General features: G+C 50.6%; 1 protein-coding gene across 1 annotated transcript in view; it reads left to right on the top strand.

Moving 5' to 3' along the window:
* LOC127580814 (P-selectin-like) overlaps nt 1-24,925 on the top strand; it is a 44,410-nt gene that overhangs the window by 8,458 nt on the left and 11,027 nt on the right. Inside the window, exons 3-10 of the mRNA XM_052034727.1 lie at nt 144-240; nt 6,531-6,604; nt 8,444-8,620; nt 12,452-12,628; nt 13,359-13,535; nt 14,266-14,442; nt 18,243-18,419; nt 19,177-19,353. Of these exons, the coding sequence (XP_051890687.1) occupies nt 144-240; nt 6,531-6,604; nt 8,444-8,620; nt 12,452-12,628; nt 13,359-13,535; nt 14,266-14,442; nt 18,243-18,419; nt 19,177-19,353 (1,233 nt within the window). The remainder of the gene's footprint in view (nt 1-143; nt 241-6,530; nt 6,605-8,443; nt 8,621-12,451; nt 12,629-13,358; nt 13,536-14,265; nt 14,443-18,242; nt 18,420-19,176; nt 19,354-24,925) is intronic.

The raw sequence follows: 24,925 nt of genomic DNA, 5'->3' as shown, positions 1-24,925 counted from the left end.
TAAATTCCAAATTAATGGTTCAAAACCTGTAAGAGTATTTGGGTCTAAAGGATTTGAATCCTGATGAAATAGTGATTAATGCATGGTGTGGGGCTTGGTAAAATTGTAAAAATTGAGGGTCAAGATGTTTGTGTTTTGTGCAGCTAAAGATTGTGGTGAGCCACCACCCCTGCAGAATGGAAACTACACTGTTGAAAACTACGCAATCGGGGGCCGGACACATTACTTCTGTAATACAGGGTAAGCAGCAATTCACCAGCAGACTATATTATAGCACAGAAAGAGACTAGAAGCACATCTAGCTGGTGACAACCCCTTCGCGCCAGCAATTAGCTGAGTGAACCTTCTCTGAATTGCCTGAATGTAGGTATATCCCTCCTTAAATAGGCAGATCTAAACTGTACACTCCAGGTGCAGTCACACCAACAACCTGTGCAATTATAGTGAGACTTCCTTACCCTTGTACTCCAGCCCTCTTGCAATAAACACCAGCGCCCACCTGACCCCCGATCACTTGCTGTATTGGCATGCTAACTTGCCCTGTTTGTTTGGTGAGGAAACAGCTCTCTCTGAAACTTGATATTTAACAGTATCATGTCATTAAATATTTGCTGTTCTATTTTTCCTACCACCTTCTGATCTCCCATACTTACCTGCCCACTCACCTTGCACATCTGTACCCCTGTCGTGACTTCCAGTGGACCAATGTTTATGTTTGTTTCCTCTTTAGATACTGACGTTCCTTGTTATTTTCTGTCTCTTTATCATTTCTTCAGTTGTCCTCTGCTGGTTCCTGAGGCGCTCAGTTTCCAGCCCTGCCACTGTTCTCTACAACTCTGGAACTATGTGTGCTACGTTAAAGGTGGCAGAGACAATGCTGAGTGGTTGTCGGCTCCTTGTGACTAACGGTGGCTGTGAGTGCATGAAATTGTTAGCAGGAGATGCTGCACTGGACACTGGCCTTATGATGGAGCACAGGCTGGGGGTCAGTGACAGGGACACTCAGGACTGGTCAAGTTCAGTGGCATCAGCTTCCCAGATATGTTTCTGGGAGTGGGGCTTAACTGGACCTTTTTGTGGTGAGCCCTGGTTTTAGAACATAGAACATAGAACAGCACAGCACAGTACAGGCCCTTCAGCCCACGATGTTGTGCCGACCTATATAAACCTACCCCACGAATAATTTAACCCTTCCCTCCTACACAGCCCATAACCCTCCATTTTTCTTACATCCATGTGCCTATCTCTCTAAAATGTCCCTGTTGTATCAGCCTCTACCGCCACCCCCGGCAGTGTGTTCCAGGCACCCACCACTGTCTGTGAAAAAAACCTACCTGTGACATTGCCCCTAAACTTTTCTCCACTCACCTTAAACTGATGTCCTCTGATATTGGCCATTGCTGCCCTGGGGAAAAGGGGCTGGCTGTCCACTCTATCTATGCCCCTCATAATCTTATACACCTCTATCAAGTCGCCTCTCATCCTGCATCACTCCCAAAATAAAAGCCCTAACTCGCTCAACCTTTCCTCATAAGACATCCTCTCTAATCCAGGCAGCATCCTGATAAATCACTGCACAGAGTTTTATCCCAGAGTTCCCCTGTGGGGCTGAGGGGGGAGACTTGGCAGGGGACACATAAGGTGGAGGGGGCTCCTGTCCCCATGCTGGGGGTGGGACTGTCTGTTGCTGGGTCATCAGAGGGTGGGCGTGTCGGTAGCTAGTGGTGATTGTCTGGGGGAGGATGGGGATGGTGTGGGGCACAGGAGATGGCTTGGGGATGTCACCAGTGAGGGAGTGGACAGTCCTGTCCCCCTGCCTGGAGGTGATTTGTCTTCCTTCTGTCCAGATGGTTCTCCCACTCCTTGCCAGCCCCCGGTACAGTCCGTTGCTCAGTGCCAGGGGCAGCATCCCTGTATCGGTCTTCAGGAAGGAGGCAGCCTTCCTGCACCTTCCTGAGGCCGTGACAATGACCAAGGGGCTGACCACCAGGGGCAGTGCAGTTACTGAGGCCTCTCTCGCCACAGGAACAGCCAGCTAACTGTGGGAAGACCCCACCCGCTGGAGAGGGTGGGGCGTAAACACCCTCACCCTGGTGGATATTGCTCTTTAGAACGCTTGGGTAGGAAAGGGAGACCCAAGGATGACAACACTGCTCAAACACAGGTGCAGGGTGTCCACCCGAAGCGTCGACACTTCCTCTCCCCCCACAGATGCTGCTTGACTCGCTGAGTTCCTCCAGCAGATTGTTCATTGCTCTGCTAAAACAGAGTTGTCCAAGTGTCTCCACCCAGGTCAGCCAAGAGCTGCCTGGGCCCCTCCAGAGTCCAGTGTTTAACCAACTTATCTTCACCCAGCAGCCGTGTGGGGGAGGGAGATTACTGGTGACAAGCACAGTCCGCTCCAAGTGGCAGCCCCACCCCATGACCTTGCAGCCCTTTCTGCCTCCCCCACCTATCTTCCTGCACACAGCCACCAGCCGTGGCATCAGCTCTCCTTCCTTCTAAAGTAAACTCCCTCCCCTTCGCTCGTCTCCAACCAGTAAAGTGGACAGAGAACCGGTGACGTCTCCCCTCCTCCACTCTGCTCCGGCGTCTTCACCTCGCTGCCTGCGGTGGCTCGGTGGGGGGATGAGGTTGCGTAACTACTGTGGTGGGACACCCAGGTCCCAGGAGTCAAACAAAGTAAGAGTCAACACCGACTGTGGGTCTGTGCACAGGAACAGGCCCTTCGGCCCACCAAGTCTGTGCCGACCATGTTGCCAACTTAAACTAACCCCACCTGCCTGCACACAGTCTGTATCCCTCCGTTCCTGACCTGTTCATGTGTCTGTCAATCTGCTTCTTAAATGCCACAATTGTACCTCTCCCACCACCTCCCCCAGCAGCCTGGCCCAGGCACCCACCACTCCCCGTGTAAAAAATATGCCCCACACATCTCCTTTAAACTTCCTCCCTTTCACCTTAAACCCACGTCTGCTTTCACCCTGAAAAAGACATAGAACACAGAACAGTACAGCACAGGAACAGGCCCTTCGGCCCACCAGGCCTGTGCTGACCATGATACCAATCTAAATTAATCCCACCTGCCTGCACATGGTCTGCGGCTTAGATGGGACAGAATTTGTTAGGTGTGTCCAGGAGGGCTTCTTGACACAGTATGTGGATGATCCAACCAGGAGAGGGGCTGCACTGGGCCTTGTATTGGGAAAAGAGCCTGGCCAGGTGATTGGAAGTTCAGTGGGAGAGCAGTTTGGGAACAGTGATCATAACTCAGTAAGATAGTTATGGATAAGGACAGGACTGGATCTCAAGGGAAAGTGCTAAATTGGGGAAAGACTAATTATAACAATACTAGGCAGGAGCTGGGGAGAGTAGATTGGAAGCAGCAGTTACTGGGTAAATCCACATCTGTCATGTGGGAGTCTTTGAAATACTTAGTTAGCAACGTTGTTCCTTTGTTTAAGGGCCACAAGGACAAACCAGGAAACTATAGGCTGGTGAGCCTTACATCAGTAGTAGGGAAATTATCATGGAAGATTCTTAGGGATAGGATTTATTCATATTTGGAAAAGCATGAACTTGTTAGGGATAGTCAGCATGGCTTTGTGCAGGGGAGGTCACATCTCACAAACTTGGTTGAGTTTTTTGAGGGGACCATGAAGGTTGGCCAGTGGATGTTGTCTACATGGACTTTAGTAAGGCATTTGATAAGGTCCCTCATGGTAGGCTGATCCAGAAGATTAAGTCACATGGGATCCATGGAATCATACAGTCATAGCACAGAAACGGGCTCTTCGGCCCATCTAGTCCATGACGACCTGGTTTTCTGCCTAGTTCTATCTGTCTGCACCCGGACCATATCCCTCCAAACCCTCCCATCCATGTACCTATCCAAACTTCTCTTGAATGTTACAATTGAACCCACATCCACCACTTCCGCTGGCAACTCGTTCCACACTCGCACCACCCTCCGCGTGAAGTAGTTTCTCCTCAGATTCCCCTTAAATATTTCACCTTTCACCTAAACCTATGACCTCTAGTTCTAATCTCACCCAACCTGTGGGGATAAAGCCTGCATGCATTCACCCTATCTATACCCCTCATAATTTTGTATACCTCTGTAAGATCTCCCCTCATTCTCCTGCGCTCCAGGGAATAAAGTCCGAACCTACTCAACCTTTCCCTATAACTCAGGTCCTCAAGTCCTGGCAACATCCGTGTAAATTTTCTCTGCACTCTTTCAAGCTTATTGATATCTTTCCTGTAGGTAGGTGACCAGAACTGCACACAATATTCTAAATTCGGCCTCACCAATGTCTTATACAATTTCAATATAACATCCCAACTCCTGTACGCAATGCCCTGATTTATGAAGGCCAATGTGCCGAAAGCTCTTTTTATACAACCCATCTACCTGTGAGGTCACTTCCCAGGAACTATGGACCTGTGTTCCCAGGACCCTTTGTTCTACCGCACACCTCAGAGCCCTACCATTCACCGTGTAAGTCTTACCCATGTGGGACTTTGTCAAAGGCCTTGCTAAAGTCCATGTAGACATCGTCCACTGCCTTTCCTTCATTGATCTTCTTGGTAACTTCCTTGAAAAACTCAATTAGATTGGTTAGACATGACCTGCCACGCACAAAGCCATGTTGACTGTCCCTAATCAGGCCCTGTCTATCCAATTACTTATATATCCTGTCCTTCAGAATACTTTCCAATAATTTACCCACGACTGACGTCAGGCTCATGGCCTATAATTTCCCGGCTTAATCAGAGCCTTTCTTGAACAATGGAACAACATTAGCTATCCTCCCATCCTCCAGCACCTCACTCGTGGCTAAGGATTTTCTAAATATCTCTGCCAGGGCCCCTGCAATTTCTGCACTAGCCTCCCCAAAGGTGCAATGAAGACCTCGTCAGGCCCTGGGGATTTATCCACCCTAATTCACCTCAAGACAGCAAGCACCTCCTCTTCCATAATCCAGATATTGTTCATGACTTCACTACTCTTTTTCCTCAGTTCTATTGACTCTGTGTCTGTCTCCCGAGTAAATATAATGCAAAAAGTTCATTTACGATCTCCCCCATCTCTATCAGCTCCATGTGCAGATGACCCGCTGATCTTCAAGAGGACCAATTTTGTCCCTTGCTATCCTTATGGTCTGTAGAAACCCTTGGGATTATCTTTCACCTTGTAAATTAGATTCACAATTGGCTTGCCCATAGAAGACAGAGGGTAGTGGTGGAGGGGTATTATTCTGGCTGGAGGTCCGTGACCAGTAGTGTTCCACAGAGATCAGTGCTGGGACCTCTGATGTTGGTGATATATGTAAATAGTTTGGACAAAAATGTCGGTGGTCTGATTAGCAAGTTTGCAGATGACATAAAAATGAGTGGAATTGCGTATAGAGAGGAAGGTTGTCATAGGATACAGCAGGATATAGACCAGATGGAGTTTAATCTAGACCAGCACAAGGTGTTGCACTTCGGGAGGTTAGATGTAAGAGAGAAGTATATGATAAATGGCAGGACCCAGAGGAGCATTGACATACAGAGGGATCTTGGGGTGCAAGTCCATAGCTCCCTGAAGGTGGCAACACAAGTAGATAGGGTGGTAAAGAAGGCATACGGCATGCTTGCCTTGGCATGGCATGTGGGGCATTGAGTATAAATGTTGGCAAGTCTTCTTGCAGCTGTATGAAACTTTGGTTCAACCAGGTTTGCAGTTCTGGTCACCACATTACAGGAGGCTTTGGAGAGGGTGCAGAAGAGGTTCACAGGATGTTGCTTGAATTAGAGAGTATTAACTATAAGAGAGGTTGGACAAAGTTGGGCTGTTTTCTCTGCAGCATCAGACCCTGAGGGGAGACCTGATAGAACTTTATAAAATTGTGAGATACAGATAGGGTTGATGGAGTCTTTTTCCCAGGGTGGAAGATGAAATACTGGAGGGCATAGATGTAAGGTGGGAGCAGGAAAGTTTAAAGGAGATGAGTGGGGCAAGTCTTTTATGCAGAACGTCGTAAGTGACTGGAAAACGCTGCCAGGGGATGGGGTAGAAGCAGATATGACAATGTTTATGAAGCATTTAGATAGACAGATGAACAGGCAGGGAATGGAGGGATATAGACCACGTGCAGGTAGATGGGATTAATTTAGATTAGCATCATGGTTAGTCTAGACATAGTGGGCGGAAGGGCCTGTTCCTGTGCTGTTCTATGTTCTCTGTGTGTTCTATGCATGTTGTCCACAATTCTGGCCTGTTACACTCTCGTGGAAATCGGAGTTTTGCTTCTTAATCTACGTTAGAAAAAATGCCTCCCTGCTTGGAAGAGATGCAAAGCAATCGTACCCATAGTGAAAGGACTGTTTACGGTGTGCGCACTGGCACCATGCGTGCAGTGACCCAAAGCCAGACAGCGAGGCAACAAAGGGGAATGTTGGATATGTAAAGTTGTAATGTAAACAACTGTTACAGCTATCTTTTCTCAGGGCCTTTCCAATTCATCTGAAGTTTGTTCTTTCAGCTATTTTCTGGTTGGAAAAGGAAAGTCACTCTGCACTGACAATGGATGGACCAAGCACAGACCGTTTTGTCAGAGTAAGTGACGGTTGGATCCTCTTTTCACTTCATTGCTATGTTTTAGGGCATTTCACTTTGAAACAATTGTGGAGAAAGTTAAGAGGTTGGCCAGTTAGCATGTTGGGGAGGAGAAATGTCCTCCCTTGGACGGTTGTGAGTCTGTAATGAGGCAAGGGTGACTGAACCTCTTCAAAATGCTGTTCATACAAGAGATCTAACAGAAGGTTACTCATCCCTGGTAAACTTGATGTAGTTAGAACACAGAACAGTACAGCACAGGAACAGGCCCTTCGGCCCACCATGTTGTGCTGAACTAATTAAACTAATGACACCTAAGGCCTTCTGCCTACACAAATTCCATCTCCCTCCATTTCCTGCACATCCATGTGCCTAAGAACCTCTTAAACCCCTCTATTGTATCTGCCTCCACCCCCACCCCAGCAGCATATTCCAGGCACCCACCGCTCTCTGTAAAAAAAAAACTTGCCCCACACATCACCTTTGAACTCTCCCATCTCACCTTAAATGCACGTCCTCTAGTTGTAGATATTTTGACCCTACTCTAGCATGCCTTCCATAATTTTATAAACCTCTATCAGGTCTCCCCTCAGCCTCTGACGCTCCAGAGAAAACAACCTTAGTTTGTCCAACCTCTCCTTATAGCACATGCCCTCTAATCCAGGCAGCATCCTGGTGAACCTCTTCTGCACCCTCTCCAAAGCCTCCACATCCTTCCTATAACAGGGCGACCAGAACTGAATGCAATACTCCAGATGCGGCCTAACCAGAGTTTTATAAAGCTGCAACATAACTTCCTGACTCTTGAACTCAGTGCTGCATTCAGTTCAGACTTGGACCCCAACATCCCTCTGTGCGTTGCTGCTGTTAAGGGTCCTGCCATTAACTGTGTACTGTCCCTTTACAGTTGATCTCCCAAAGTGAAACACCTCACACTGGCATAACCAGGTGCTGGCTTCATTCTAAAATTACTGACCCAGCTGAGAAATGTGACATGGACAAGGTCGATTGTCCATCAGTCCCTGGGACACGTCTAATGGAGTGGTGAGAGGGGGGCTGGGAAAAGAGCAGTGAGTTTGGGAAGAGTTTGGATACACCGCCTGAGGTTGCTGGAGTAGAAACTCTCATCCCTTTCCGAAGGACCGGAGTTATGAGCAGGAACCGCCATCAGCTACAAGGAGCTAGGAAGTGGGACAGGTCTGATTTGCTTTTTGGTAGTTAGATTGGTTGGGCTGGGCAGAATGGCCTACTTTCAATGACTCTGTGATTGAACCACTTTGTCCTATTTCAAAAATCAGATTGCCCTCGTCTTCAGTGGAGACTGACAGTGAAATCTCCACAAGGAACCTTGGGCAAGGTTCAGGAGGCAGTGTGTGAGTCTGGACATTGCTGAGCCTGTCAGCATTGGGAAGCAGGTGTTTTGGTGACCAAAGCTGGCTGACTGTGCTCGAAACAAATCTCAGAGGGTGACGTCTAACCACTAGGCCTGAAAGAGACCAATGGGACCTCCCACCAAAGGCCCAAAACATAAGAAATTTAGTTGAATTGTGAACAGCAAGAGTGTTCCTCGTGTCCGTACAGGGTGGGACCACCTCCCTCACCACACCAACAAGCTCATTCCTCACTGTCTTCCTAGTGACCACCGGAAATGTCCGCTGTGTCTGACTGCATAAAGTGCCTTCTGGGAGTGACCACTGGGAATGACCAGCAGGAATACACCGAGTGACCCCTGTAATGTGGGTTGCTCTCAGTCAGCCTCGGGCTGGAGGGACACTTGCTTCACCCAGGGTCACTGCCCCGTACCACTGGTGACGACAGCTTCCACTCTCTGTCTTACAGTAATGAAGTGTGGCCCTCCGCAGCCAATCAGCAATGGCAGTGTGACTCAGAGAGGAGAGTGGACGTACGGACAGCAGGCGAATTATTCCTGCCATGAGGGCCATACCTTGACTGGTGAAGAGACCATTCACTGCACGGGTAGCGGACTCTGGAGTCACCCCCCTCCGGTTTGTACAGGTGATGTCCCCTGGGCATTGTACGGCACTGAAAGGCACCTCCAGCCCAGCTGGTCCGGGCCCACAGCGATGTCGATCTATGCTCATCCCACTTGCCTGCATTAGGCCCGTATCCCTCGGACCTTCCTGATCCCAGTTCGTGTCCAAATGCCGTCTAGACGTTGTAATTGCTCTGGCAGTTGTTCCACATCTCCATCCCCCCCCCCCCCCCCCCCCCCCCCCCCCGTGTGAAGAACCTAACTCCTGGCTCCCCATTAACTCCGTCCCCTCTCACCTGAAACCCATGCCCTGCAGTTCTGGACTCCCCTGCTCTGGGATAAAGATCCCAACTATCTACCCTATCCCTGCCCTTCATAATTTTATAAACCTCCACAAGGTCACCCCTCAGCCTCTGATGTTGCACTGGGAACAAACCCATCCTATCCAACCTCTCCTAACAACCACAGCCCTTCATTCCAGGCAACACCCTGGTGAATCTCTCTGCACTCTCTCTTTTGTTACCACATCCCTCCTGTAGTGTGGTGACCAGCACAGTACACAATGCTCCAAGTGCGGTCTAGCCGACGTTTTCTACAGCTGTGATATGACGTCCCAAATCATGCACACAACACCGCAACCTATGAAGGCAGCACACCAAATGCCTTTTCTCTACCCTACCCACCCGGGTCACAACTTTCAGGGAGCTATGGACTTGCACCCCAAGGTCTCTCTGTACATCAACTCTCCTTCGGTTCCTGCCATTTACTCTTAAAGTCCTACCAGAATTTGACCTCCCTACAGTGCATTGCTCCCAGCAATCTTCCCCCTTAGCTCCTGGGATAGATCCTGTCAGACCCCGGGGGTTTATCCACTGTTATGTGTGCTGATGTTGTCACGAACCAGCAACAAAAGAAACACACTGAGCATGATTCAGTGTTAAAAACTATTTTATTAATCACTACTTATGATAATACGTAAAATAAAAGTAAAAATGTTAGTATGTTAGAATTCAAGAATGTTAAACCTCGAACGTTAACCCCAAAACTAAACTCTTCGTGTGTGTGTGTGACAAAGTCCAAAACTCCCAGTTCCGGAATGGTTCTTAAAGTTCAGTTCCGCAAGCCATAAGGTGAAACATGAGCAAGGGCTTCTTCAACAACCACCGTTGTCTGAAGATAAGATGTAGATGTAGAAAAACATAGAGAGAGTACATACGAAATCCAAATGTTCCACGATGAAACCCAAACGACACTTCAGTGTTTACTCGGTAGTGACTTCCTCACCCCGAAAAGCATCCGAACCGTGGTCGTCCACACACAAATACCTGTTTCCTTCTACAGGTCAGCAACAAAGTGAACTCCACCGGATTACTTCCAACTTCCATACATGGATTTCAGTGGCAAACACAGTTATTGTTTCTCATCCATCGATAGAGAAAACAAGCAGGCTGGTGTCTCTCTCCCTTCTCTCTCTCTCTTTCTTCTTCTAACTTCTTCAACAACGTCATTACGTCCTTTATCTTCTATTGACGTAAGCACGCCCCACACACACATACACACACACTCTCTATCTTAAAGGGACTTTCACTGAGTCCGTAACAATGTTTCCAGCACTTCCTCCTGATACAGACTTGCTCTGGAATATCAGCGTGGCCCTCCCTTAAGTCCACATGCTTCTCCCAAGTGAACACCGATACGGATTACTCATTTGGGATCCTGCCCATATCCCCTGGCTCTGCACATAGATTCCCCCTCTGGTCCCTGAGGGGGACTAGTGCTTGCTTGGTCACCCTCTTGCTTCCAATATATTTACAAGAGGTTTTAGGATTCTCCTTAATCCTACTTCCCAAGGTCAGTTCATGGCCCTTTTCTTGCTCTCCTAATTTCTTTCTCTAGTTCTATCCTGTTTCCTCTGTCAACCTCAAGTGATGAGTTAGACAACTTTCCTGTTACTGACAGACATTTCCTTCCTTTTCCTGATCATCCGTCAACATCCTTTATTAACCAGGCCTGCATAAACCGACCATCTTCTCCCCTCACCCTCACAGGGACCTGCTGACTCTAAACGCCTGCCACGGATCAGATGTTGTTTGCCCTCCAGCAGCCGCTCCCATTCGACCCCTCCCAGGTCCTGCCTTACACCACTGAAACCTGCTCACATAATGAGGCTTTCCAGTTCTTTTCTAATTGGGGCTTCCCCCCAGGTGCGGTCGAGAGAGCTCACACACCCGTATCTCTGCCATTTCCCGCACCTCCGCTCTCACCCCCACCCCTCCCAGACCCAACAGGGATAGGGTCCCCCGTGTCCTCACATTTCATCCCACCAGCCTACATATCCAACACATCATTCTCCACCACTGTCATCTCCAACGGGACCCCGCCACCATGCAGATCTTCCCCTCCCCACCCCTTTCTGCCTTTCGTAGGGACTGCTCTCTCCGCGACTCCCTACTTCACTCCTTCTTCCCCCTCCATCCCGCTCCCACCCTGGGGATTTTCCACTGCCCCCGCCACAGGTGCAACACCTGCCCCTACACCACCTCCATCACCTCCATCCAGGGACCCAAACAGTCCTTTCAGGTGAGACAGAGATTCACCTGCACCTCCCTTATTATCATCGACTGCATTGGGTGCTCCAAGTGTGGCTTCCTCTACATTGGTGAGACCAAACACAGACCAGGTGACCGTTTCACAAAACACCAGCGCTCCGTCCGTAACCACGATCTGCATCTCCCCGTTGCCGGTCACTTCAGCTCCCCCTCCCACACTATCACTGATATGTCAGTCCTCGGCCTCCTCCACTGCCAGGAGAATTCCAAGCGCAAACTGGAGGAACAGCATCTCATTTTCCGTCTTGGAAACTTGCAGCCTCACGGCATGAACATTGGACTCTCCTACTTTAAGTAATTCCACCCCCCCACCATGTTTCTTCTCTTCCCTTTTTTCTCCTCGTCTGTCTTTTCCCCTCCCCTCCCCCCATAGGGTGCCTGCCTCCATACCTTTGACCCATCCCCTGGTGGATCTGCTCTCGCCTCCTACCCCACACCTGCCCATCACTATCTCTTACCTGCATCTACCTATCACCACCCTGTGCCCACCCCGCCTCCCCTCTTTTGTCCACCTATCACTGCTCTGCTTTTCCCTCCTATATATTGGGCTTCCCCTCTTCCTATCTTCAGTCCTGAAGAAGGGTCCGACCCGAAACGTTGACCGCCTGTTTTTCTCCACGGATGCTGCCCGGCCTGCTGAGTTCCTCCAGCATTGTCATGTTTTTCATCCAGATTCCAGCAGCTGCAGTCCTTTGTTTCTCTGAGGTCCACCTTCCCCCAGTTCAGGTTCCTCACTCCAGCACTAACCTTTTCTTTTTCCCCGACTACCTTGTAACCTACCAATCCATGGTCACTGTTCCCATATGGGCATTGAACACTGTGACGTGGTCACTCCCTGTGTGTCCAACCCACACCTCACAGTAGCACTGGGACTGCTGCTGCTCGGGGTTTGTCCCTGCTCCCTGCAGCTGGCAGCTCATCATGAGGAGTGTCCTCGGCTTGTTGTGGTCAATTGTGGCAGGTCAAGGGTTGGCTCAGTCACCGCTGGGGGTGACCGCTGGGGGTGACCACTGGGAGTGATTATTGGGTGTGAGCACTTGTGCTGACCACTGGGTGTGACACTGGGAGTAACCACCACAGGTGACCACAGGTGGTGACCACCGGGGATGGCCGGCAGGAATACACCGAGTGACCCCTGTAATGTGGTTTGCTCTCAGTCAGCCTCGGGCTGGAGGGACACTTGCTTCACCCAGGGTCACTGCCCCGTACCACTGGTGATGACAGCTTCCACTCTGTGTCTTACAGTAACGAGGTGTGACCCTCTACAGCCAATCAGCAATGGCAGTGTGACTCAGAGAGAAGAGTGGACGTACGGACAGCAGGCGAATTATTCCTGCCACGAGGGCCATACCTTGACTGGTGAAGAGACCGTTCACTGCATGGGCAGTGGGGACTGGAGTCACCCCCCTCCAGTTTGTACAGGTGATGTCCCCTGGGCATTGTACGGCACTGAAAGGCACCTCCAGCCCAGCTGGTCCGGGCCCACCGCGATGTCGATCTACGCTCATCCCACTTGCCTGCATTACTCCCGTATCCCTCGGATCAGATGTTGTTTCCCCTCCGGCAGCTGCTCCCATTCGACCCCTCCCTGGTACTGTCTTACACCACCGAGATCCACCTTCCCCCAGTTCAGGTCCCTCACTCCAGCACTAACCTTTTCTTTTTCCCCGACCACCTTACTACCAACCAATCCATGGTCACTGTTCCCATATGGGCATTGAACACTGTGACCTGGTCACTCCCTGTGTGTCCAACCCACACCTCACAGGAGCACTGGGACAGCTGCTGCTCGGGGTTTGTCCCTGCTCCCTGCAGCTGGTGGCTCATCATGAGGAGTGTCCTCGGCTTGTTGTGGTCAAACGTGGCAGGTCAAGGGTTGGCTCAGTGACCGCTGGGGGTGACCACTGGGGGTGACCACTGGGAGTGATTATTGGGTGTGAGCACTTGTGCTGACCACTGGGTGTGACACTGGGAGTAACCACTGCAGGTGACCACAGGTGGTGACCACCGGGGATGGCCGGCAGGAATACACCAAGTGACCCCTGTAAGGTGGTTTGCTCTCAGTCAGCCTTGGGCTGGAGGGACACTTGGTTCACCCAGGGTCACTGCCCCGTACCACTGGTGACGACAGCTTCCACTCTGTGTCTTACAGTAACGAGGTGTGACCCTCCACAGCCAATCAGCAATGGCAGTGTGACTCAGAGAGAAGAGTGGACGTACGGACAGCAGGCGAATTATTCCTGCCACGAGGGCCATACCTTGACTGGTGAAGAGACCGTTCACTGCATGGGCAGTGGGAACTGGAGTCACCCCCCTCCAGTTTGTACAGGTGATGTCCCCTGGGCATTGTACGGCACTGAAAGGCACCTCCAGCCCAGCTGGTCCGGGCCCACCACGATGTCGATCTACGCTCATCCCACTTGCCTGCATTACTCCCGTATCCCTCGGATCAGATGTTGTTTCCCCTCCGGCATCTGCTCCCATTCGACCCCTCCCTGGTACTGTCTTACACCACCGAGATCCACCTTCCCCCAGTTCAGGTCCCTCACTCCAGCACTAACCTTTTCTTTTTCCCCGACTGCCTTGAAACCTACCAATCCATGGTCACTGTTCCCATATGGGCATTGAACACTGTGACGTGGTCACTCCCGGTGTGTCCCACCCACACCTCACAGGAGCACTGGGACAGCTGCTGCTCGGGGTTTGTCCCTGCTCCCTGCAGCTGGCGGCTCATCATGAGGAGTGTCCTCAGCTTGTTGTGGTCAAACGTGGCAGGTCAAGGGTTGGCTCAGTCACCGCTGGGAGTGACCACTGGGGGTGACCACTGGGAGTGATTATTGGGTGTGAGCACTTGTGCTGACCACTGGGTGTGACACTGGGAGTAACCACTGCAGGTGACCACAGGTGGTGACCACCGGGGATGGCCGGCAGGAATATACCGAGTGACCCCTGTAATGTGGTTTGCTCTCTGTCAGCCTCGGGCTGGAGGGACACTTGCTTCACCCAGGGTCACTGCCCCGTACCGCTGGTGATGACATCTTCCACTCTCTGTCTTACAGAAACGAGGTGTGACCCACCGCAGCCAATCAGCAATGGCAGTGTGACTCAGAGAGAAGAGTGGATGTACGGACAGCAGGCGAATTATTCCTGCCACGAGGGCCATACCTTGACTGGTGAAGAGACCGTTCACTGCATGGGCAGTGGGGACTGGAGTCACCCCCCTCCGGTTTGTACAGGTGATGTCCCCTGGGCATTGTACGGCACTGAAAGGCACCTCCAGCCCAGCTGGTCCGGGCTCACCGCGGTGTCAATCTACGCTCATCCCACTTGGCTGCATTAGGCCTGTATCCCTCGGACCTTCCTGATCCCAGTTCCTGTCCAAATGCCATCTAGACATTGTAATTGTATCTCCTGCACGCCCTGCTCTGGCAGTTGTTCCACATCTCCACCCCCCCCGTGTGAAGAACCTAACCCCTGGCTCCCCATTAACTCCGTCCCCTCTCATCTGAAACCCGTGCCCTGCAGTTCTTGACTCCCCTGCTCTGGGATAAAGATCCTAACTATCTACCCTATCTCTGCCCTTCACAATTTTATAAACCTCCACAGTCACCCCTCAGCCTCTGATGTTGCACTGGGAACAAACCCATCCTACCCAATCTTTCCTTACAACCACAGCCCTTCATTCCAGGCAACACCCTGGTGAATCTCTCTGCACTCTCTCTTTTGCTACCACATCCCTCCTGTAGTGTGGTGACCAGCACAGTACACAATGCTCCAAGTGCGGTCTAGCCGACGTTTTCTACAGCTGTGATATGACATCCCAAATCGTGCACACAGCACCGCAACCTATGAAGGCAGCACACCAAATGCCTTTTCTCTACCCTACCCACCTGGGTCACCACTTTCAGGGAGCTATGGACTTGCACCCCAAGGTCTCTCTGTACATCAACTCTCCTTCGGTTCCTGCCATTTACTCTTAATGTCCTACCAGAATTTGACCTCCCTACAGTGCATTGCTCCCACTTGCCTGGATTACATTCCACCTGCCACCACTTTACCCAACTTTCCTGCTGATCTATGTCCCTCTGTATCCTCAGGCAACCTTCCTCACCATCCATACCACCACCAATTTTTGTGTCGTCTACAAACTTGCTAATGAGACCTCTTGGGTTCTCATGCAACATCTTGTATGTCTAATATTAACAACTAAGGTGCCAGCAGCAATCCCTGTGATACATCACTTGTTACACGTCTCCTTTCAGACAAACACCCCTCCACCCCTCCCTTCTGCCTCCTGTCATCCAAACAATTTTGGATCCATGTTGCCGTTATGCCTCGGATTTCTGGACCTTGTCAAAAGCCTTCGTAATATCCATGTATACCACGTCTACAACTCTGCCCTCATCAATATTCCTAGTTACCTCCTCAAGAAGCAAATTTGTGAGGCATGATCTCCCCTGCATAAAACCATGCTGACTCCTAATCAGTCCCTGCCTTTGCAAGTGAACATAAATCTGTCCCTCAGAATCTTCTCCAACAACTTCCCCACCTCTGACGTAAGGCTCACCAAGTTTCCAGGCTTATCCCTGCTGCCCTTTTTGAACAATGGGACAACATTAGCTGTCCTCTGGTCTTCTGGTACCTGATCCTTGACTAATGAAGACACAAAACCCCAGCAATCTCCCCCCTTAGATCCTGGGTTAGATCCTGGGATAGATCCTGTCAGACCCCGGGGGTTTATCCACTGTTATGTGTGCTGATGTTTCCAGCACTTCCTCCTGATACAGACTTGCTCTGGAATATCAGCGTGGCCCTCCCTTAAGTCCACATGCTTCTCCCAAGTGAACACCGATACGGATTACTCATTTGGGATCCTGCCCATATCCCCTGGCTCTGCACATAGATTCCCCCTCTGGTCCCTGAGGGGGACTAGTGCTTGCTTGGTCACCCTCTTGCTTCCAATATATTTACAAGAGGTTTTAGGATTCTCCTTAATCCTACTTCCCAAGGTCAGTTCATGGCCCTTTTCTTGCTCTCCTAATTTCTTTCTCTAGTTCTATCCTGTTTCCTCTGTCAACCTCAAGTGATGAGTTAGACAACTTTCCTGTTACTGACAGACATTTCCTTCCTTTTCCTGATCATCCGTCAACATCCTTTATTAACCAGGCCTGCATAAACCGACCATCTTCTCCCCTCACCCTCACAGGGACCTGCTGACTCTAAACGCCTGCCACGGATCAGATGTTGTTTGCCCTCCAGCAGCCGCTCCCATTCGACCCCTCCCAGGTCCTGCCTTACACCACTGAAACCTGCTCACATAATGAGGCTTTCCAGTTCTTTTCTAATTGGGGCTTCCCCCCAGGTGCGGTCGAGAGAGCTCACACACCCGTATCTCTGCCATTTCCCGCACCTCCGCTCTCACCCCCACCCCTCCCAGACCCAACAGGGATAGGGTCCCCCGTGTCCTCACATTTCATCCCACCAGCCTACATATCCAACACATCATTCTCCACCACTGTCATCTCCAACGGGACCCCCGCCACCATGCAGATCTTCCCCTCCCCACCCCTTTCTGCCTTTCGTAGGGACTGCTCTCTCCGCGACTCCCTACTTCACTCCTTCTTCCCCCTCCATCCCGCTCCCACCCTGGGGATTTTCCACTGCCCCCGCCACAGGTGCAACACCTGCCCCTACACCACCTCCATCACCTCCATCCAGGGACCCAAACAGTCCTTTCAGGTGAGACAGAGATTCACCTGCACCTCCCTTATTATCATCGACTGCATTGGGTGCTCCAAGTGTGGCTTCCTCTACATTGGTGAGACCAAACACAGACCAGGTGACCGTTTCACAAAACACCAGCGCTCCGTCCGTAACCACGATCTGCATCTCCCCGTTGCCGGTCACTTCAGCTCCCCCTCCCACACTATCACTGATACGTTAGTCCTCGGCCTCCTCCACTGCCAGGAGAATTCCAAGCGCAAACTGGAGGAACAGCATCTCATTTTCCGTCTTGGAAACTTGCAGCCTCACGGCATGAACATTGGACTCTCCTACTTTAAGTAATTCCCCCCCCCCCCCCACCATGTTTCTTCTCTTCTTCCCTCTTTTCTCCTCATGTGTTTATTCCCCTCCCCTCACCCCATAGGGTGCCTGCCTCCATACCTTTGACCCATCCCCCGGGGATCTGCTCTCGCCTCCTCCCCCGCACCTGCCCATCACTATCTTTTACCTGCATCTACCTATCACCACCCTGTGCCCTCTCCGCCTCCCCTCTTCTGTCCACCTATCACTGCTCTGTTTTTCCCTCCTATATATTGGGCTTCCCCTCTTCCTATCTTCAGTCCTGAAGAAGGGTCCGACTGGAAACGTTGACCGCCTGCTTTTCTCCACGGATGCTGCCCGGCCTGCTGAGTTCCTCCAGCATCATCGTGTTTTTCATCCAGATTCCAGCAGCTGCAGTCCTTTGTTTCTCTGAGATCCACCCTCCCCCAGTTCAGGTTCCTCACTCCAGCACTAACCTTTTCTTTTTCCCCGACTACCTTGAAACCTACTGATCAATGGTCACTGTTCCCAAATGGGCATTGAACACTGTGACGTGGTCACTCCCTGTGTGTCCAACCCACACCTCACAGTAGCACTGGGACTGCTGCTGCTCGGGGTTTGTCCCTGCTCCCTGCAGCTGGCAGCTCATCATGAGGAGTGTCCTCGGCTTGTTGTGCTCAAACGTGGCAGGTCAAGGGTTGGCTCAGTCACCGCTGGGAGTGACCACTGGGGGTGACCACTGGGGGTGACCACTGGGAGTGATTACTGGGTGTGAGCACTTGTGCTGACCACTGGGTGTGACACTGGGAGTAACCACTGCAGGTGACCACAGGTGGTGACCACTGGGGATGACCAGCAGAAATAAACGCTCAGAGTGACCCCTGTAAGGTGGTTTGCTCTCAGTCAGCCTCGGGCTGGAGGGACACTTGCTTCACCCAGGGTCACTGCCCCGTACCACTGGTGACGACAGCTTCCACTCTGTGTCTTACAGTAACGAGGTGTGACCCTCCACAGCCAATCAGCAATGGCAGTGTGACTCAGAGAGAAGAGTGGACGTACGGACAGCAGGCGAATTATTCCTGCCACGAGGGCCATACCTTGACTGGTGAAGAGACCGTTCACTGCATGGGCAGTGGGAACTGGAGTCACCCCCCCCCAGTTTGTACAGGTGATGTCCCCTAGGCATTGTACGGCACTGAAAGGCACCTCCAGCCCAGCTGGTCCGGGCCCACCGCGATGTCGATCTACGCTCATCCCACTTGCCTGCATTACTCCCGTATCCCTCGGATCAGATGTTGTTTCCCCTCCGGCAGCTGCTCCCATTCGACCCCTCCCTGGTACTGTCTTACACCACTGAGATCCACCTTCCCCCAGTTCAGGTCCCTCACTCCAGCACTAACCTTTTCTTTTTCCCCGACTACCTTGAAACCTACCGATCCATGGTCACTGTTCCCAAGTGGGCATTGAACACTGTGACCTGGTCACTCCCGGTGTGTCCAACCCACACCTCACAGGAGCACTGGGACAGCTGCTGCTCGGGGTTTGTCCCTGCTCCCCACAGCTGGAAGCTCATCATGAGGAGTGTCCTCGGCTTGTTGTGGTCAAACGTGGCAGGTCAAGGGTTGGCTCAGTCACCGCTGGGAGTGTCTGGGAGTGACCACTGGCAGTGAGCGCTGATGTGACCATTGGGAGTGACCACTGGTGGTGACCTCTGGTAGAGATTACTGGGAGCAACCACTGGGTGTGAGCACTGTGAGTGACCACTGGGAGTGACCACTGGGGATGACCAGCAGGAATAAACTCTCAGAGTGACCCCTGTAAGGTGGTTTGCTCTCAGTCAGCCTTCGGCTGGAGGGAAACTTGCTTCACCCAGGGTCACTGCCCCGTACCACTGGTGATGACATCTTCCACTCTCTGTCTTACAGAAATGAGGTGTGACCCACCGCAGCCAATCAGCAATGGCAGTGTGACTCAGAGAGAAGAGTGGATGTACGGACAGCAGGCGAATTATTCCTGCCACGAGGGCCATACCTTGACTGGTGAAGAGACCGTTCACTGCATGGGCAGTGGGGACTGGAGTCACCCCCCTCCGGTTTGTACAGGTGATATCCCCTGGGCAGTGAACACTGCCACCCGGTTACTGGCTCTGTGGGGTGTTGTCTATAAAGGCATGGGTGTGGATGTGAATGTTGGGTGGGTGATGTTGTGGAGTTCACCAGCACACTTGGCCACACTCTTGTCTCCCAGAACGATGCTTAGTTCACTTTCCACAACTTTTCTGCACAGTTATCTTCAAATTTCACCCCAATACAGCTTATTTATCATTTCCAACAAAAAAAGGCAAATAAAGCCAGCACTTTAAAGAATGTAGATTTCTGTTGTAAATGTTCTCTGTCCACTGAGGTCTGCCCCACTCTCCCTGTCCTTACACTGCCTCTCTTTGGCCATCTGATCCTAGGTTCCAGATATGACCAGGGAAGCCTCCCTGACCTGAATCCTCTGCTCCCAGTATCACTGCTGAAGCCCCATTCACAACAGCACCCCAGGAACAGCGGAAGAAGTGGAGACATTGGGTGGGATCCCTTCCTTCCCCACTGAAACAGCAGCTCTTCAACTGAGGTGTAGAGAGGGGAGGGAAGGCACAAAGCACAGGAGAACGGCTTCCCTCCACCTGCACCCACTGAGACCAGTTGTGCCCAACCTTTGCTGTAGTGTTCATGAAAAGGAACATTACAGAACGACTGTTTCCCCCTTGGGAAGATCATCTAAACTCCCAGCATGTCAGAAGCATTTCACTTACAAATGCAACAACTTTCAAGATGCTGGAAATCTGAAACAAAAACAGAGAATACTGGAAACACTCAGCAGGTCAGGCAGCGTCTGTGGAGAGAGAAACATAAATTAGTGTCTTCCACAAGATTAGGCAAGGGTTTGAGAGAGCACTTTCACCTCTCCTGTTCTCACCACCCAGGGACCAGACATCCCTCCAGGTGAAGCAGTGACTCACTGACACTCCTTCCCACCCAGTGCACTGCATTCAGTGTTCACGGTGTGGTCTCCCTACACTGGGGAAACCAGACACACACTGGGTGATCACTTTCGGGGAGACCCTGAGCTTCCCGTCGCTGCCACTTTAATCCCCCATCCCACCCCCACCCTGACCCATCAGCCTGTGACCTCCTGCACTGTCACAGTGAGGCCCAACACAAGCTCGAGGAACAGCACCTCATCTGCCTGGGCACAGTGCAGCCTTCAGGGCTCCATATTGAATTCTACAACTTTAGGTGACTCACTCTTTCTTTTTGTTTGTATGAGAACCGGTCATTTCTGTCTGACATTGTTTATTCTCTTTTGTATTTTCTGTATAGTCAGACTGTGGAACATTACACAGCCTGAACAACACATTACCCAGACAAGATCTTAGAGACACGAGACTGCAGATGCTGGAATCCGGAGCCACAAACAACCTGCTGGAGGAACTCAGTGGGTCAGGCAGCACTGAGCAACTCTCGACTTCAGCTGAGCTTAACTACCACATTGTTTCACCCTCTCAGTGAATCCCTGTGTTCCATCCATCACCCTCCCTGCTACCTAGGCAACCTTCTTTCTCTCTCCCCAGTTCTGAAGGCTCTAACTGTCTCACCCTCCACAGATGCTGAGTTCTCCCCGCATCTTCTGTTTTAATTTCTGTTTCCTCTGGCCGTGTCTGGGTCCCGGAGTGTGGTCCCTTCGTTAGGAATCAGACATTTGAGTCTGATCGAGTCTACCTTCGTGTTCACAAGTACGGTGAGGTACAGGTACAGCATCACGCACGTAGATTCAGACAACACACAGACCATGTTATACATAAATTATACATGGAGGTGAGAGGGACAGGAATGGGTGCTTAATGTTCCAGGGTTTTGATGTTTTAGAAAGGATAGAGAGGGAGGTAAGGTGGTGGGGGGATGGGGGGGAGTTGTGCCACTAATCAGGGACAATATCACAGCTGCATTCAGAGGGGACATAATAGAGGGCTCATCCACTGAGTCTATATGGGTAGAACTCAAAAATAAGAAAGGTGCAATCACTGTGATGGGATTATACTACAGACCTCCCCAATAGCCAGCAGGACATTGAGGAACAGATATGCAGGCAGATCAGGGAAAGGTGTAAAACTAATAGGGTTGTTGTCGTGGGGGATTTCAACTTCCCTAATATAAACTGGAACCTCCTTAGTGCAAGAGGGTTAGACTGGGCAGAATTTGTTAGGTGCATCCAGGAGGGTTTCTTAAATCAATATGTAGATAGTCCAATGAGAGGAGGGGCCGTACTGGACCTGGTGTGGGTAACGAGCCTGGCCAGGTGACTGGTCTTTCAGTGGGAGAGCAGTTAGGGAACAGTGATCTCAACTCCTTAAGTTTTAAGATAGCTATAGATAAGGATAAGTATGGACCTTGCGGGAGAGTATTAAATTGGAGCAGGGCAAATTACAGGAGCATTTGGCAGGAACTAGGGAGAGTTAATTGGGAACAGCTGTTTTTGGGCAAGTTCACATCTGACATGTGGAGGATGTTTAAAGACCAACTGCACAGAGTACAGGACGGGGATGTTCCAGTGAGAAGGAAGGAAAGGATGGCAGGGTGAGGGAACCTTGGATGTCGAGAGAGGTGGTGAATTTAGTCAAGAAGAAAGGAAAATTATGTAAAGCTTAGGAAGCTCAGATCAGACAGAGCACATGAGGATTATAAAGAAGCCGGAAAGGAATTCAAGAAGGGAATTAGGAGAGCCAGGAGGGACCATGAAAAGCCCTTGGCAAGTAGGATTAAAGAAAATCCCAAGGCATTCTATACATCAAGAGCAAGAGGATAACTAGGGAGAGGGTAGGACCACTCAAGGATAGAGGAGGGAACATGTGCTTGGAAGTGGAGGAAGTGGGTGAGGTCCTTAATGAGTACTCTGCATCAGTATTTACCAAGGAGAAGGATGTGGAGGATAAGGGGATCAGTGTAGAGTGTGCTAATACGCTGGGGCATTTTGAGATAAGGGAGGAGGTAGTGTTGGGTCTCTCAAAGAGCACTAAGGCAAGTTCCCAGGGCCTGATGGGATATACCCCAGGTTATTGAGAGAGGCAAGAGATGAGATTGCTGGGGCCTTGACCAAGGTCTTCGTGTCCTCTCTAACCAGAGGCGAGGTCTCGGAGGACTGGCGAGTAGCTAATGTTGTTCTGTTATTCAAGAAGGGAAGCAGGGATAATCCTGGTAATTATAGACTGGTGAGTCTCATGTCAGTGGTCAGAAAGTTATTGGAGAGAATACTTAGGGATAGGATTTAGGAGCAGTTGGAAAACTATAGCCTAATTAGGGACAACCAGCATGGCTTTCTGCAGGGCAAGTTGCTTTACTTACTTGATACCACCGTTGTAGGCCATAGCATAGAAGACTGACAAAGGATACGGCGGAATATTGATCAGTTGCAGATATGGGCAGAGAAATGGCAGATGGAGTTCAACCCAGCCAAGTGTGAAGTGTTGCACTTTGGGAGATCAAATGTAAAGAGACAGTACACTGTTAATGGCAGGACCCTTAACAGTGTTGATGAGCAGAGGAATCTTGGGGTCCAAGTTCAGAGCTCCCTGAAAGTGGCTACACAGGTTGATAGGGCGGTACAGAAGGCATACAGCATGCTTGTCTTCATTAGTTGAGGCACTGAGTTCAAGGTCAGGAAGTTATGCTGCAGCTTTTTAAAGGTTTAGTTAGGCCACATCTGGAGTATTGCATTCAGTTCTGGTCACCCCATTATAGGAAGGATGTCGAGGCTTTGGAGAGGGTGCAGAAGTGGTTTACCAGGATGCTGCCTGGATTAGAGGGTACTGGTATTGGTTTATTATTGTCACTTGTACCGAGGTACAGTGGAAAAACTTGTCTTGCATACCGATCGTACGGGTCAATTCATTACACAGTGCAGTTACATTGAGTTAGTACAGAGTGCATTGATGTAGTACAGGTAAAAACAGTAACAGTACAGAATAAAGTGTCACAGCTACAGAGAAAGTGCAGTGCAATAAGGTGCAAGGTCACAACAAGGTAGATCGTGAGGTCAGAGTCCATCTCATTGTATAGAGAACAGTTCAATAGTCTTATCACAGTGGGGTAGAAGCTTCCTTAAGTCTGGTGGTACGTGCGCTCAGGCTCCTGTATCTTCTACCCGATGGAAGAGGAGAGAAGAGAGAATGACCCGGGTGAATGGTGTCTTTGATTATGCTGCTGCTACACCAAGACAACGAGAGGTAACGACAGAGTCCGAGGAGGGGAGGCTGGTCTCCGTGATGTGCTGAGCTGTTGTCCACAACTCTCTGTGGCTTCTTGCCGGTTCTGGGCAGAGCAGTTGCTGTACCAAGCCGTGATATATCCAGACAGGATGCTTTCTATGGTGCATCAGTAAAAGTTGGTGAGAGTCAAAGGGGACAAACCAAATTTCTTTAGCCTCCTGAGGAAGTAGAGGTGCTGGTGAGCTTTCTTGGCCGTGGCATCTACGTGATTTGACCAGGACAGGCTGTTGGTGATGTTCACTCCCAGGAACTTGAAGCTCTCAACCCTCTCGACCTCAGCACCATTGATGTAGACAGGTGCATGTACACCGCCCCCTTTCCTGAAGCCATGACCAGCTCTTTTGTTGACATTGAGGGAAAGGTTGTTATGACACCATTCCACTAAGCTCTCTATCTCCTTCCTGTACTCCGACTCATCGCTGTTTGAGGTACAGCCTACAACGGTGGTATCACCTGCAAACTTGTAGATGGAGTTAGAGCAGAATCTGGCCACACAGACGTGAGTGTACAGGGAGTAGAGTAGAGGGCTGAGGACGCAGCTGTGTGGGGCACCAGTGTTGACAATATGCTATTCAGTGTGGGGCATGTGCTATGAGGAGAGGTTTGACAAACTTGGGTTGTTCTCTCTGGAATGGTGGAGGCTGAGGGGAGATCTGATAGAGATTTATAAGATTATGAGAGGCATAGATAGAGTAGACAGCCAGCTGTCTTTTCCACAGGGTTGAAATGTCGAATACCAGAGGGCACGCATTTAAGGTGAGAGGGGGTAAGTTCAAAGGAGATGTGCGGGGCAAGTTTTACACAGAGAGTGGGGGGTGCCTGGAATGTGCTGCCTGGGGTGGTGGATGCAAATACGATAGGGGTGTTCAAGAAGCTCTTAGACAGGCACATGGATGTGAGGGAAATGGTAGGATATGGACATCGTGTGGGCAGAAGGGATTAGTTTAGTTGGGCATTTTATTACTAATTGGTTTGGCACAACATTGTGGGCTGAAGGGCCTGTTCCTGTGCTGGACTGTTCCAGGTTCTATAAATTATACATAAATTGTACATAAGATATACAAGACAGTGAAGAAGAAATGTTGTCACTCAGGGTTGTGAACCTCTGGGATTCCCTCTCTACAGGCTGTAGATGTTCAGTCACTGAGTGTAGGCGACGCTGGATTGTAGGGTTTTCATCACTGAGAGAACCTGGGGCCATGGGAGTCGGGTGGGAAGCACTGCGATCCAACTGGCCAAGTTCAGGGGTCACATGGCCGTTCCTGCTTAGTGCTTCCTATCTCCACGAGCATGGCGATGCCGTGGATTTCAGGATTACCTACAGCACCAAGTAGTTTGTCTTCGTGCTAGTAGTCATGCAGCCT

This window comes from Pristis pectinata, chromosome 20 (genome assembly GCF_009764475.1).
Source record: "Pristis pectinata isolate sPriPec2 chromosome 20, sPriPec2.1.pri, whole genome shotgun sequence".
Classification (NCBI taxonomy): Eukaryota; Metazoa; Chordata; class Chondrichthyes; order Rhinopristiformes; family Pristidae; genus Pristis; species Pristis pectinata.
Note: the sequence above shows the minus strand (reverse complement) of the source record. Positions and strands in the feature narration are given on the sequence as shown.